Genomic DNA, 15,743 nt, shown 5'->3' with positions numbered 1-15,743 from the left:
AATTAAGATATTTTTGATGAAATCCAAGGGCTTCCATGAAATTGTTGAATAACGCCATTATTTTTTTTTGCGCACAAAAAGTACCTTCGTAGCAACTGTAGTCAAATGGACTATTTTAACGATGTCTTTACTACCTCTCTGGGCCTTGAAAGTGGCAATTACGTTGCAGTCTATGGGGGAGGGGGGGGGGGGGAGCTCTCGGATTTCATCAAAAGTATCTTAATTTGTTTTAAAACAGTAATTAATGACAGAATTTTCATTTTTGGGTGAACTAACCCTTTAAACCCTAACCCATTATGATGCATTCACACTGACAGTATTTAAATCGCGAAGCCGTGGAGTCACTGTATGTTAAGAAGTTTGTTTCTAGTAAGCTCTCTTCAGCTTAGTCGTTTTGCTAAGAGTTGCTGTCAGTCATGATGTGGAAATCGCTGTCGAAATGTACAATCCCATTCATTTTAATAGAGAGCTGGCGATTTCTGGCTAAACAAGTGACAGTGACTGTTGGTGACAGGATGAAGGGCTATGACAGAGTTTGTCCAGCGACGCCACAAATGTGAGATATAGGTGCGTTCATGCCATGCCGTAATTATTGCAATTACGTGATTTCAACTTTTAAAAGGCGGTCACGTCCTCGTAAAGCTCGTAATTACAGCTTGTAAGATGGGAATTATCTGAGAGCTTCTATTTGTACCACTTGACCGCTGCAGATTTATTTAGGCGTTGATAGTGGTGCCATAGAAACGCATAATTCCCAGTCTGAGGATGTGCACAGTGTGTCACGTGTTGACATCTTAAGACTACGGGAATTACGACATGGCATGAATGCAGCATAAATGTAACTTTATGCAAATGAAGAGTGACTTTCAGGAACAACAAACAATAGGAGTGAAGCGCACGCGATCCGTCAATACATCCTGTAGTGGAGTGTCGAGGCAAGATGGAGGGGAAACTAATTTTAGCGGTCAGTAACTTTACTATAATTTATGATACGTCTCCGTGTACATATGGTGGTACTTGCCGTGATGACTCGGGGCCTGAATGGTTTCATGAACCCAGATAGACCAGTGCTTGTGCCACAGATAAATAGGCGTGATGGCAAGGAACACTCGCTGTTTCTTGTTCATCTTTAATATTAAGCATTTTATGTACTGATTCCATTTATATTTAGTCTATTTTTTCTCAAAAATTTTGTTTGTAGCGGCAAGAAAACTGATTCGCCGTCTACAAAATGGAGTAACATCTGTGAATGTCATTCACAAATGTTACTAGGCAACCCGTAGTGGGAACGCCCACTAGCGACCTCACCACCAGCCACTGGCCACATGCAGCAAAAAAAGTCATTTATAGAGTGAATGCAGCTTAGGTCGGATAAAAAGGTAGCCCAGGCCAAAACTGACACCATTCGCACAGAGTACAACTCCAACTTGTCTGTTGGAAGTTGCTAGTACAGGCATGTAAAACATTTTTTTCCTGTTTACAAATGTGATTTCTTAGAACACCAATTACAGTGATATCTGTCATAAGGATCTAATGCATGGTATAAGGAAAAACAGCAGCAGGAATTGCATGTCAAATTCACAAACAAAACAGCACTAAAGCAATTACTACGTTATCATATTCACTTCCTTTCATTACATGCTGTGTTTTTGGTGGCTGGTTAACAACTGTCAGCAAAAGTTACCAGTGTGATATATGATGCTTAAAAATACTGATGGAAAATCTGAATCATTTCCACAGCTAAGTTCTTTCTATCAGTTTGTTTAACAGGAAAAAAGCAATTAAGCAGGACCTTGCATCCTCATGTGGACCCTAATGTCTTCAGTGTGTTCTGTGTGCACCTCCAAGTTTCTTCTATAGCTATTTCATAAAACCAACTGCATACAATTTAATCGTAAACATATTCGCAGTATGTTTTAGTAAGATCTCTGCTATTAAGCTGTTTTTATAAAGCAATTTTATGCTACGTAATTCCAAATGGTCTAGTAGCTCATCGGTTCGGATTAATGAGACAGTCCGTTTTTGATTCAAGAACAGTTTAAACAGATTCAATATGATAAATGAACCGGACAACGCGAATTCACTTCTTTCATTCCGTTCTGATGCTTTTGGTTGCTGGTAAACAACTGATATATGATATATAACGCTTAATACAGTGATGGGAAATCTGAATTATTTCCACAGCTCTGGTCTTTCTAACAGTTTCTAACAGGTTAAAAAAAATATTCAGCAGGTCTTTCTCATCATGTTCTAAAACGTTTCAATAGTTCAGTCATATGGGTTTTTTTTTTTTTTTTGCCCAATAAAGTTTTAGACCCTTTTTGCTGCGTTTATTTACAAAGCTACAGTTTTTATTAAAGCCAACTCGGTTTTGTATGTGTAGATAAAACTGTCATACCATCAAACCGTTAACCTTTTCTGGTAGGCTATAGCGTATGCTTTATGTGTAATATCTGCTATTCGACTATTCAAGTAATTTGCATGAGTTGTTGACTCGAGAACAGCTCAAATAGATTCAATACGATACACGAACAATCGTGCAGGCCGGTTTTCTATACAGGTTTAACTGGTTCATTAAAACAATCCTATACCACAGAAATATTTCGTTTACGAATTGGACAACGCTAATTCACTTCCTTTCCTTCATTCTCGCGGTGATGTTTTTGGCGGCTGGACAACAACCGTAACCGACCGCCCAATGACTCTGCGATATATGACGCCCAAAACAGCAGTATTTTCCATAACTATCGTTACACAAGTCTGCAGCAAACCGTCTACTATCACCCTGCGCGGCAGGAGTCATCGGTGATATCCGATCAATGCTACTGAATGCTGTAAAAGTTTAGGTGTGCATTCAAAACACGGATGCAGATCACCTCAGACTGAAGGCTTTCCCTTTCTAACGAATGTCGATAAAGTGTTTATAAAGTATTGCACATTGCATCACGACAACACGCAGGCTCCGAAAGCACCCTGTGGCGCGCGAGCACGATGTTAGGAAACGCATCTAAAGATAAACAAAGAAACGAGCTTTGTGAACGACGAGGCTTAATATTCACACCGACTTGTTCAAATCGACCCAATCGGGCTTTCCGTTACCGGGCTGCACTGGCTTTTCACATGCAAAACCGATACGGCTCTGTGTGTGAAGGCTGCTGTCAACAGTGAACTAGACACAGGCAACACGATGAGACACAATGCAGTGAGTGAAGAGAGTGAGTGAATGTGTGTGTATGTGTGTAGCGAGTCACACAAATGCAGCGGTGCGGTCGCTTACTTTCCGAGCTCTTCGTACAGCTGATATTCGTCTGTAAACCTGGTGGAGGTTACAATTGTAGCCATGTTGCGCTTTACGAGGATATCGCCTCTCTGGTGTCTCCGGGACCGCCTCGCTCAGGTTTCGGGAGATCTCTCGCTCACTCAAAGGGAGAGAGAGATAGAGAACAGGAGGAGGTGGGGGAGAAGGAAGAGAGAGAGAGTTGCTGGTAAGTGGTGTGTGTGTGGAGGTGGAGAGAGAGAAAGCAGCCAGTCACGCGAGATTTTCTCCTTCGACGTCGAGACAAGTGACAAACACAGCCCGAGCACGCGACGCGACAAGACTAGAACGACGTCGCGCTCTTGCTGAATGAACTGACTGCTGTGGTGTTTTTCCGCGTTGAGATGTCTGAACGTGCACAAACCGTTTTTGGAGTCGGAATTGTTCCCCAAAACCGGTTTGAACAATTAGAAGTCAACAACTTAGAATACATGACATATATCATATATGATCTATAGGCCTAATGAACCGAGAGCTGATGTTTGGAATGAAAGGATGGCTTAGCAAAAGTAGCCTAAGCTTTTATGATGAGACGAATGAACTAAAATTATGTTACAGATAAAACATATTATTGAAATATAATTACTAATTGGTTGTGTACACGTTTTATAATACCACATCAGAGTTAATTTGCATATTGGGCCTACCCACTTTATCTTTTAACACGGAAGCAAACTATTTCCTATAGCCTATGTGCGATACTTTCGATTAAAGTAGGCTAAGTGCAGTAAATAGTACAAACTGTTTTTTTTTTTTTGTTAACTAAGCAGCATAACTACCTGTTTTTTTAGCCTACAATAACTGGAAGCAGCTGACACCAGAAACCTTGCACATTAAAGTTTAAATGGCCACAGCTGCTCTTACATTAATATTAGGTGGATAGCAATGCAAAATGTACAAAAACCATAAGAGATGTAGGCCTAATACAATTTTAGTATTGTTTTATTATATCTTATCAGGTGCTGTGGCTGCACCATTGAGCTCTTAGATGGATGCACCATTGGTCGGTTATTTTTCTTTGGCGTATGTTTGACTGAATCATTAAATGTCAGTTTTACAGTCCCCCTAGCTCATATTCATAAAATATTTAATATTTAGCTGGATAAAGGGCACTTCATTGGCAGTCTGCATTCTAGTCTTACCATGCTTATACATTGTTGACACCATGACAGATATCATCACAACCTCACATTTGAATCCATCGCTGGAAGACTAGGTCTACTTCCTGGAAGAAACTAACAGACAGTGTAGCAAGGCCCGAAACATACTCTTTGCAAGTAAATTGTAATTTTGTGTGTCTTTTTATCTACACCATTAACCCTATGATCATTTAGGTAGGGTAGGGATAGTCAAATCTAGCCTAAACCACAGGTTGAAGTTCAGGAATGACATAGAATACTCCCTTTGTGGTTGTTCTTTTTTGAGGCTCACTTTTTATAAGTCCCACACGCCCCAACACTTATTTTATTGGTTCCAATACAAATGAATGCAACAAACAAACTTAAAATCAGCTAAGAGCTCTATAATCAAGCTCTAAACAGCAAAATAAGTGTTTTTATTGTTACGATTGCCTCCTGTAGGACTTTATTTATAACTACAAACTGAGTCTCAAAAAACAACAACCACAAGGGAGTTTTCTACGTCATTCCTGAAGAACTTCAACCTGCGGACCAGTGAGAGTACTTGATTTGACTATCCTTACCCTAACTGAATAAACAGGGTTGGAGGTGTAAGATAAAATGACACACTAAGTAACAACATAAATGCAGATGCTTCCAGCTACACAAACTCAATTCCATGCATTTTAAACTCAATTCCATTTGACACTGTATGTCAAAATGCCCAAGTAGATGTATTGTTGATGTAGTTCCTAATAAGATAAACATATCTCACACTAGAGTCTTGTCAATAAATAGACCTGGCAACACAAATAAATACAAATGTCAATCACTGGTAAAACAACAATCATACAGTACATTTAAATATAAAAATCAATCGATTTACTCATTTAATGCAAGACTGCTTCAGTTTGATCCACTATATTATTCCATCATGTGGACTTTTATTGCTTCATAAAGAATGTAACAGTATACTGTCTCATGGCCGTAAATACTCTCTCTTCTTTCATGGTCAACCTTGTGAAGCAAAACAGTCCGATTAGGAATTAATGCATAAGAAGTGCAGGGACTGTAATTACACAGAGGCAGGTTGATATGAAAGCTTAATTAGAGCGGAGTAGAGGTGGGTGGTTATTAATTGCAGTGTTCCTGTAGTGATGTTGCTGTGTATGGCAGTGTGTCCTTGCATGCTGGGAAACGCCACATTTTGGTATTCTCAGTCCTCTGCAAAAGCACAGCAGCAGAGGGTGGATGGCTTGCTGCCAGACAGCGTCAGTTCTTCAGGAAAATGTAGTGCTTTTGGTATTTTAGACCATATTTCCAGATCATGTTTGAATTATTTGTGTGATACAATGTGCCATAATCAGGCTATTTTGTCTGTTAGTGTTTATGAAGTTATTTAAACACAAATGAGTGATCGGTGTTTGTTTTGCATTTAGAATTGAGCTACAGTAAAAAGAAAGAGGTATCAGCACAGTCATTACTTCATCTGTGTATCTGAAGATTAACTGAAGCGTCACAAAACGGGCTAAAATATCAAGAGCAGTCTGTGGGGCTCAAATTGCCCCTATTATGCTATTTTAAAGGTTCCCAATTTAGTTTTGGAGGTCTCCTACAACAGGTTTACATGCATCAAATATCAAAAAGCAGTTTAATTTTCTCATAATATACATTGCACATCACCACATTGTTCAGTGATTCTCAAATGACTTGTCGGATGAATCAGTCTCTCTAATCCCTCCTTTTCGAGAGCCTACTCTGCTCTGATTGGCCAGATGGCCCAGTCTGTTGTGATTGGTCTACCGTGTACAGTGCATTGGAAGCTGACTCCCATTACCATAACTGAACTGCAGCTCCATCCGAGGCTTCCTAAAGCTCAGCGATTGTACACACTGTAAAGACAGTAACGATTTTACCATATCAATCCAAGAATTAGCTATTTAACCTGAACCTCCATTGCAAGGATGACTTGAGCAGGGTGTTTCTCAGTGATGCGCTAATAATTTTGAGGTGAACATTATGAGATGTTGCAACTGTAAATCCTCACCATCAGCATTAACAAATGTATGTCCAGCAACAAACCGATGTATATATTTCTAATTTATCGCGGTGCACGTGGAAACTATCAATAACGGTGCATATGTTCGCCCAGCGCTAACATGAATGACCGACGGTTTAAAACAAATCTTGCTCCATCCTTTATATTTACTCAAAGTAGTAAGAGCGACAAACAAACTGCATTAATAGACACCGTTTTAGGTAATAGTGGCCCACAGCTGATTAGCAGAACTATTTCAGTAACACACCGGTTTGCCAGAAAAACTACAAAACTATTTTGATCTCCTGGTAGAAAATATATAGCCTACCTAAATAATTATTCATACTTACAGGTTGTGATTCTGAGGAGCAAGCTGGTCCAAATATACTGGTTACTGACCCATCTTTAAGCTTTTTGTGAATCCCACATTGAACGAGATTTAAGAAGCAGAGAAGACGTTTGTGGGCTGGTCGCGGGCGCAAACATAGGCAGGCATTATGCAGATGTCTTATACTGATGTAGAACCGTAAAGCAGTAGGATTCGAATTAAAAACGAGTCGATCTTTCTTTTGGGAGACAACTTTATTCATTGTGCACTTTCAACTTTACAACTTTGCAGAACGTTTACGTTCACAAACAGCTACATTACACACTGCATGAAAGGGAATATTCGAAAAACCATAATAGGGGCACTTTAATCTTTTGTATATTACAATTGTAATATTGTATTACACATGACATCTTTACATCAGCATAATTACCATCTTAAGAATTAAAATTTGCCTTTAATGAGTTGACTGCTGCCCCTTGTGGCGATGATTGTGTTGCCACACCACAGCATTATGTTGCTGTATTGATTTGTGAAACAAATGTGTAATCCACTACTGCTCTTAGTTGTGACCATTAAACGAGGATGAATTTAAGATGCTGTAAGCGATTTCAGTCATTTTGCTAACTTCCGCCACACTTGCTGCAAATTAGGCCACACACATTCTTTCAACAATCTGCCCTTTCTCCAAAACCCCACCCTTCAAAGACTAGACAAACTCGAACATCCAAAATGAGTTACAGTAATAAATAAATAAAAATAGTTATGAGTGTTTCCTAGTATTACTATTCTGTATCTATTTGCTGTGGTGTGCTTGTTGGATGCCACAACGAATGATATTTGCCAACAAATGAGCTGATTCTTTTTAACGATTCAATCAGTAAAGATTGGCAAAACAGTCACAAGCAAATTAGTGATTTGAATCAGACAGTTATCGAGCCATTACAGACTTCACAACTTTGAACAAGTTTTGTGTTTTGGTTATGTTACATTACAGTAACATATCTTTAAATGTGTGAGACTTGCATCAGACTTGCTGAATGATTGTTCATGCAATTTAAGATACAAATTTAAAGAGTTTGGCAGTAATAAATCACAATGTTATTCTAAAAAAAAAAAATGTTCAGGTTAGATAAATCAGGTTATTGTCTAGCATAGTTAGGCTCAATTGTAAGATTGAACCAATTGAGGAGCACTTTGTTTGGGAGTGGCATGTGCCGCTGGAACCATAAACAATGCAACATTTGACTTTCATAAGAATATTTCTGCTAGTTTTAAATAAAACAAACTTATGTGGAGCAAATACATTGAAATACAGCCAGAAAAACATTACTTTATATAACTACAACATTCCTTCATCTCAGACCATAGCATGACTGGTGGTTTAAAGGTAAACAAAAGCAGCTATACACTCATATACACTATACATTCCATGAACTTATTTGGTGTAAATATATAAAAAAATTATGTTTCCCCCTGAAGATTCTCAACCACTGCAATAGAATCATAAGCGTGGACAACAGTGCTCTGAACAACCAAATGTATCAAATTATTCTGTAATTTGGCAACTAAAACATAATTTGACCCCTAAATATTTAATTTTGGAGCCCTAGTCTTTTTCTTTATAATTTTTTAGTCTGAGCAGCTGTATCTGTCAGGTAGTAAGGACATTTTATGCGTTGTATTTCAAAAACAAATCACTCATAGCACCTTTAAGAGATGCCAAACTCAGCATGTGTTCAGGATGACTCACACACTGTGAGGGAGTTAGTTGGATTGCCCATTGTGCATTCTTACCACAGTTGAAGTCTTTCCAAAGTGGGCTGAAGCTGTTTTGAACAGTTTTCAGAGATAAACAGGAGGAAGTGTTTTTGTTACATTGGTGAAATTACAACACTTACATCTGCTTGTGTGAAGGAATAATAGTTAGTTATGTAATAATCCTGGTAGATTCCTGAATTTTCTTCACTTCTTTAGAATGGACACAAACAGGAAATAAAAATGCCCTTTGGACTATGACCTAAGATAAGTATACAACAGATTTACATCAGAGATTGTAAAGGTGTGGTCACTAGACCCTGTTTCTCCAATCTAAGTCTGAAGTAAAAAAATCAAAATAAAAAAGTATTACTTACTTTCTTCCGCTGAACACAAAATTGATATTCTGAAGAATGATGGTAACCAAACAGTTTTGGTGTCTATTGACTGCTATTGTTTGAACAAAATATACACTTCTTGCTGTGTGTAGCTCTTAAAGTAAACACAAGTTTTGCATTATCTTCACTATGTACTAACATTACTTTTAACTGTGTATTGACTTTTACCTTGCTCTAGATTCTTTATCTTCTGACAACGAAGCGTTGCGTGTCCTACTGTAGGACTTAAGGAAACGTTCTCCTCATTTAATTATTTCATATGAATTGTGTTTAATACAAGTCACTTCATTGCAGCTTGATATAGGTTACAGTACCATTTATGTTTTGTGACTATATTAACATCTTAACAACATTATCAGAAATACACACAATTACAACAGATTAAAAGCATTTACAGTACATAGGAGGTATAATGTAATTATTATTATTTTTTTTTTCAAAATACACATTACATTGAATACAGAGAACATTTCATCACTTCTTGTGAATTGTATTATCTCTTGAAACCGGGAGATGAACAGGCCAAAAATGTATTGTATAAAGGCACACAGCCTTCATACCCAAGAGTGATCCTCCTCCTCCTCAAATAGCCCTCATTTTACATAAAAGACAATACTTTTCCTCGCTCTTATATGCTTGCTTCTTCATCTGCTCTGACCTGATCTACTCAAACTAAGAAGGAATGCAAGAGGACAAGAAACAGGTGGAGGAGAAAGTGCAGAAACAATGAAGAATCATGTGTTATTCTAGTTGTGGTGGGCTATGTAAGAGCGGATTTGGATGGAGCACAAGCATAAAAGCAAAAGGTAGGAGAATAAGAGGCGTGAGGAGGAGTGCAAGGCAGAGGCATGTCAGAGAAAGAACAGATAGATGAGAGAAAGTGAACCAGGGGGTGGATTGGAGAACACTAGTCCACAAACAAGTGAAGAAAAATTTAACTGCTGTATTATTCCCTATTAAATCATTGCCACTACTTGCATTATTTTATGTAGCCAAATAACTGGATCATCTAATAAAGATCCAGTAACATCTACATTAAGTGCTTAAGGAGTCACATGTGATCAAATTCATTCTGCTCTTGTCTGGAACCCATTAACAGTAGGTGATCTGAACTTTACAGTAAAATCCATTGCATCCAACAGATGGGAACTTATGTGTAAAAATCTTAGTTTACAATGCAGGCAGGACATCAAGAGTTCCTGATGTCAACATCGCTGCACATATTACACACAGCCAGTGTGCCACAAATAATCTTGCAAAGATGAGTTAAATGGACTGCCAGAATAAAATAGATAGCTTTGTAGATCCTGTCCAAAACTACCTCTTGACTACAAGAACAAAGTGGCCCTTTGCATACGGGTACCAACCTTTTTGAATAAGGCCCTGAGTTTACAGACTTTACAGGTACTCTTGGATCTGGCCTTTCTGTTTATGCTGTCTGGTTCCTCATCATCCCCTTCGTCTCCAGCTTCCTCCTGTCCTAGCCAAGGAGTCCACACCCCTCCATGAAGTTGCGGGTCCGCCATTGGGTCGTCTGGTGGATTGCGTGGAGACACGGCAGTCTGGTTGTACTCGGCAAGCCGGGTCAAGAGCATTTTGACCACCTCAGGCCGTGCCTCTGCCAAATCTGCCCTTTCGTAGGGATCAGCAGTGACGTTGAAAAGATAGACAGACTTCCCCCGCTGGTCTCGTCGCTTTTCCATGCTCTGCCACTGCTGCGGACCTCCTGGCATCGTCTGTGGAGGGAACCAGTCTCCATCGCCTACGTTTCCTGTCAGAAGTTTCCAGTCACCAACTCGAATGGCTGCACGCACTCCTGTATCCCAGATCCCAAAACCATTAAGAGTTAGGAGTCTCGGGTCAACTTCTCCATGCCTGCGTGACACTGGGTCAATGTTGAAGAGGATTTCAGTTCGTGGACAGGGTAGGCCGCTACTTATAGCGCCCCAAACATCTTGGCCGTCCAGGTGGCTGGAATCAGACTCTCGGTGTCCTGCAAGAGACAGCAAGGTTGGGTACCAATCGGAAACATGAATCAGAGCCTGACTCACCACCCCCTTCCTTTTCAAAAGTGGGCTGTGTACGAAGCCAACTGCTCGAACTCCGCCTTCCCAGTAGGAGCCTTTGCCACCACGCAGGGGCCAATTACAACCCCCTGAGAGAGGTTGGCCCCCGTTGTCTGAAGAGTAGATGAGCACGGAGTTGTTGTAGTAGCCTCGCCCCCGCAGCTCACTGACAATCTCCCCTACTGACTCATCTACGCCGCTCACCATTGCGGCATAGTGGCGCCGAGGTCTGTTGCCAAGGGTCTGGTAGCGTCTGAGAAGATGCCCAGGAGCTTGTAACGGTGTGTGCACGGCCTGAAGGGCCACATATAGAAACAGGGGTTTCCGCTGGTCATGATGTCTCAGGATTTCTTTCACTCTGCAAGAGTCCAAATGACAACAGAAGCATGCATGACCCATTGCAGAAAAGTATTTGGTTCACAAATGGCTGCAGTTTCTCACCTCTCAGTGTAAAGCCTTGTTGAGTAATTTCCACTCAGCTCCCAGGCTGGCCGCTCTCCATCGTGCAGATCGAACCCACAGGCCTCTGTACCGTCACAGCTTTGGAAGTTAAAATGGTCTCCACTGCCCGTCAGTGATCCAAGGAAGCTTTGAAATCCACGGCTCGTTGGCAGACACTCGGGCCGGCAGAAACCCAGGTGCCATTTCCCTACCATGTGGGTGCTGTAGCCAGCCTGTCGGAGCCTCTCAGGGAGCGTTGGTATGTCAGGGGGCAGGCAGAGGGGCTGGCGTGCACGGATGATCGAGTGTTGAAGCCCAGTGTGAATCTGATACCTGAAGAAAAAGATGGTAGGGGGTGATTGTGATGGAGGAACACTGTCTATACCAGGGTTCCTCAAATCTGGCCACTGCCCTGCAGAGCTTAGCTAAAACCAGGATCAAACTCACCAACCTAATTTTCTAGTAACTCTGAAGACCTTGATGAACTTGCTCAAATGTCTTTGATTAGGATTGGAGCTAAACTCTGCAAGAGAGGAACCCTTGTTTATACCAATACATTCACTGGGTTTAAACACAACAGAGAACAGCTACTAATATTGAATATCCAATATAATATTAAATTAAACAGGATAGGATCATATTAATAGTAATAATATTAAAATTATGATTATTAGTATGAAGTCTCATTGCATTCAGGTATGACATACACATACATACACAGTAGGATGCATATAATAGTGGCATCGAACAACAATAGTAAGTCTCTTACCGTCCAGTCATAAGCTGGCTTCGTGAGGGGGAACAGATGGGCTGAACATAGTAGTTTTCCAGCTTCACCCCTTCGCCAGCCAGTTGGTCCAACACAGGCGTGTGGATCTCTGAGCCATGGTACCCGATGTCATTGAAGCCTTGGTCATCCACCATCACGAAAACAATATGTGGGGGAACTCTGCCCGGTCTGAAAATCTTTCCCTCCGTAGTGTGTAGCGGTCCAAGCACCAAGCAGAAGCCAAGCACCAACACATCCATAATGTATACACCAATCCACCAGGTTGGTTGTTCGTTGACTAGCCCTTTGGTGATTCTAAATGTTCTAAATGTTGACTTTCAACCAAGCCGAATCAACCGAGAAAGCTTGCTGTTATGATCCACCTTCGGACTGCATGAAGGTCCTTTTTCCCCCACTGAAGTAGATTTTGCTCTTTTAATTTAATTTGAAACTAGCGTTTAATGAAATCCGTTCTGTAGGTCTTCTCGATTTGTTATGCTAGGATGGTATACTGTATGTCTGAGAAACTTTTCAAGCTGAGATGATTTGTCCAAGAGTAAACACTGCTGTCTTCTAACAAGACCATGTTACATTCCTCTAGCACACACCTACAGGATCAGGATAATAGAACAGTAATCGAAAGTGTTATGCATCATTAAAAAATAAAAAATGTATTATAAATTGAGCTATTTTCAGTTTAAAGCACATAGTTTATATACTTTTAGCATTACTTTTTAAACGTTATATTAAGTTTCATTGTGTGATGTTGCATGTGAATGTTTCTTGATAGGGGGAAATGTAAAAAAAAATATGGAAATATGATGAAAATACAGGACAAAAAAAAGAAGAAAAAAAGAAGAAGAAAAACAAACAAACAATGAAATACATTGTTGACACCACCTGGTCAGTAAGTGTATTACACCCAACTAATATTAGGTACTGTTGGATATTACCTGTGGATGATATTGACAAAACAACAAGCATTAGTGCAAGTGAAGCAGTGCTGATGAGACAAACCTCACAAATCGTTTCACTGATACTTTAATTACCTCAGAACCACAGAAAGGCGTTTACCTAATAATGAGTTCCCAGAACAGAGGCTGACTTTCCTGTATAGTGGCTTACTGATGCTTACTGTGGAACGGTGGAAGTATGCATGTAAAGGACAAGCACTGATCTGCTGTCTAAAGCTTAATAAAGTCTATACTTACACTATTAAAGGGACCGTTCACCCAAAACAAAAAATTCAGTTGTCATTTACTCACCCTTGTGTTGGTTCAAAGCTGTATGTCTATTTCTTTTGCTGAACACAAAATCTTTTTTGAAGAATGCTTCCATTGTATGAACCTCCCCCTTCCCCCCCATTGTATCCATAAAATCAGTAGCAACCACAGAAATACACTCCAACATACCAGGCCTGAGCTTGCACTTAGAGGAAATGTGTCATGTTGTGAAACCTACCAATTCAATCAATCAAAGCAAAAGGAAGCCAGATGAGCACTGATAGATAACAAATGTGTCGTTTGCAACCACCACACCTACACCAGGAACAGCTAGATAAAGCTATGAGGCCATGACAGTACATTACTGCTGTAGTTTTACAGATGAAGGTTGTGAGAATTCAAACAGGGAAACAAACACCACACAAGCGCACGCTCTCCTATGAGAGGAGAGGTGCGGCACACATATCCGACCCTCTGAAGGGCTATCGACCGCACTCAGGTTTGCTCTGCCAGTGATCTCTATGTAGCAGAGAGGAAATCAATGCCACAAAATGAGTCAATTTCCTACATTAAGCCAAAACAGACGACAGTCTCACCCAAGTGGGAAATTTCACAGCCATTTCAGTGCAGGGAGAGAAAATGGAGGAGGCAGCCAGAGAAAAAAAAAAAAAAAAAAAACACTTAAAATGAGCAGTCTGGCCTGTTCAGGCTTTAGTGCAACTGGTTTAGCTTCAGGACCCAGATTTTACCTTGGACATTGTGGCAACCTAACACAGTACTAAAATGATTGACATTAAAAGTGTGGCCATTTTACTACGAGACTAAACAGATGTCGAGTATTACAGATTTTTAATGACGTGAACAAGCCTTAAAGGTATTGTTCACGTGAAAATGTGTGTATATATATATATAATTTATATATATAAGAAAGTCATATAGGTTTGGAACTAAATGAGTAAATGATGACAGAATTTTCTTTTCTATCTCTTTACATTATTGAAAGCACAACATAACATAAAAGTACATAACACAACTAAATATACATGAAAAATACACAAACGCACTCAAAAGAGGTGTAAACCCTTTTGTGGCCAAACACCCAGTGAGCCCATAAAGCATTAATGCGCATGTGTCATTAAAGTGTTGGTTCACCCAAAACTATAACTCACCCTCAAGTTGTTCCAAACCTGAATGAATTTCTCTCCTCTGTTGAACAGAAATTAAGATATTTTGAAAAATGTCAGTAACCAAACAGTTGATGGGCCCCATTGACTTCCATAGTATTTCCCCCCCCATACTATGGAAGTCAATGGGGCCCTAGCAAGGCCTGTTTGGTTACCCATATTCTTCAAAAGATCTTCTTTTGTGTTCAGCAGAAGAAAGAAATTCCTACATGGTTTGGAACAATTTGAGGGTGAATAAATTTGTTTTGGGTGAACTATCCCTTTAAATCAATAGATAAATGGAAATGTTCCAGAGGTACAGCGTGTGTATGCATGCATTATGTGAGAGCATGCATGAGAGCATTAAACCACCACCAATTACTCAAGTCTGTAGCGCCACTACGTGGGGTAAAAAGGCATAACACCTATGATGTTACTTATGGAGCTACCAAAAGGACAGTAATATACAACCATGCTGCATTCAAAATTGAAACTGAATGCAGTTATTTATGCATTTATTTACAAAACTGAGTAAGGTGCACATCAGGCTCTCATGCATGGTGTTGGCATATTTAGAGAAACTTTTTTCGTATTTAGAGTGCATTTTGAAAGAGAAATGAAATCACCTTCTCATTTATGTATCTTTTTACAGACATGTTTTCTCTTAGCAAATCTTCCACAGGAAGCTCATTATGCAGCAGTGTGATCTGTGGTGAGAGAAATGTGGTTTGCTTGAAGTCACTGCGATGGAGACTGAGCTACTTTAAAATATTTATGTATTCACTATTAGACACAATATGACTGTTACACATATTTTTTCACTTTCTTGTGCTTCTGGGCAGCAAATATAAAAATATTCAAAAGAGCTTTCCTGCGTGTTCCCTTTAAAAGTTGATTTGGTGGCAACACCCACAAGGCAGCTATTTTCTAGGTAGGCAAGTACAGTTCGTCTACTTGAATGAAAAAATACCAAAATCTCTAAAACAGATGGCATTTTAGGATCATACACTATATTTAAAAAGTTTGGGGTCAGTAAGACTTTTTGTTGTTGCTAAAATAAATGAGTACTTTTATTGAATAAGGACGCATTACATTGATCAAGATTAATAGTAAAGACATTAAATT

The 15,743-nt window shown here is 39.7% G+C and overlaps 2 protein-coding genes across 18 annotated transcripts in view; both read right to left on the bottom strand.

Moving 5' to 3' along the window:
* Positions 1–3,535, bottom strand: part of camk2g2 (calcium/calmodulin-dependent protein kinase (CaM kinase) II gamma 2) — a 60,718-nt gene extending 57,183 nt beyond the window's left edge. For 11 of the 17 annotated variants that reach the window (XM_084390890.1, XM_084390883.1, XM_084390879.1 and 8 more), the window contains exon 1: positions 3,278–3,479. In XM_084390890.1, coding sequence (XP_084247016.1) covers positions 3,278–3,342 — 65 coding nt within the window. In that variant the 5' untranslated portion in view covers positions 3,343–3,479. Of the gene's footprint in view, positions 1–3,277 lie in introns of all 17 variants that reach the window. The other 6 variants (XM_084390889.1, XM_084390891.1, XM_084390881.1 and 3 more) reach the window with 2 other exon arrangements.
* Positions 3,536–7,049: 3,514 nt separating this feature from the next.
* On the bottom strand, positions 7,050–14,085 carry LOC311280318 (arylsulfatase I). The gene is made up of 3 exons (XM_084392395.1): positions 12,233–14,085; positions 11,464–11,796; positions 7,050–11,380 (listed from the first exon to the last, which is right to left on the bottom strand). Exons 1-3 carry the CDS (start codon positions 12,490–12,492, stop codon positions 10,285–10,287), a joined length of 1,689 nt encoding a protein of 562 aa, XP_084248521.1. The 5' UTR covers positions 12,493–14,085; the 3' UTR covers positions 7,050–10,284.
* Positions 14,086–15,743: the final 1,658 nt, after the last annotated feature.

Source organism: Rutilus rutilus (assembly GCF_951802725.1).
Source record: "Rutilus rutilus genome assembly, chromosome: 20".
Classification (NCBI taxonomy): domain Eukaryota; kingdom Metazoa; phylum Chordata; class Actinopteri; order Cypriniformes; family Leuciscidae; genus Rutilus; species Rutilus rutilus.
Note: the sequence above shows the minus strand (reverse complement) of the source record. Positions and strands in the feature narration are given on the sequence as shown.

Excerpts from the sequence above, each read along its gene's own strand:
- LOC311280318 (XM_084392395.1), bottom strand. The coding sequence starts at position 12,492 with ATGGATGTGTTGGTGCTTGGCTTCTGCTTGGTGCTTGGACCGCTACAC. Across the intron at positions 11,797-12,232 it reads AGCCAGCTTATGACTGGACG|GTATCAGATTCACACTGGGC; the intron begins GTAAGAGACTTA and ends CTTTTTCTTCAG. Across the intron at positions 11,381-11,463 it reads ACAAGGCTTTACACTGAGAG|AGTGAAAGAAATCCTGAGAC; the intron begins GTGAGAAACTGC and ends GGACTCTTGCAG.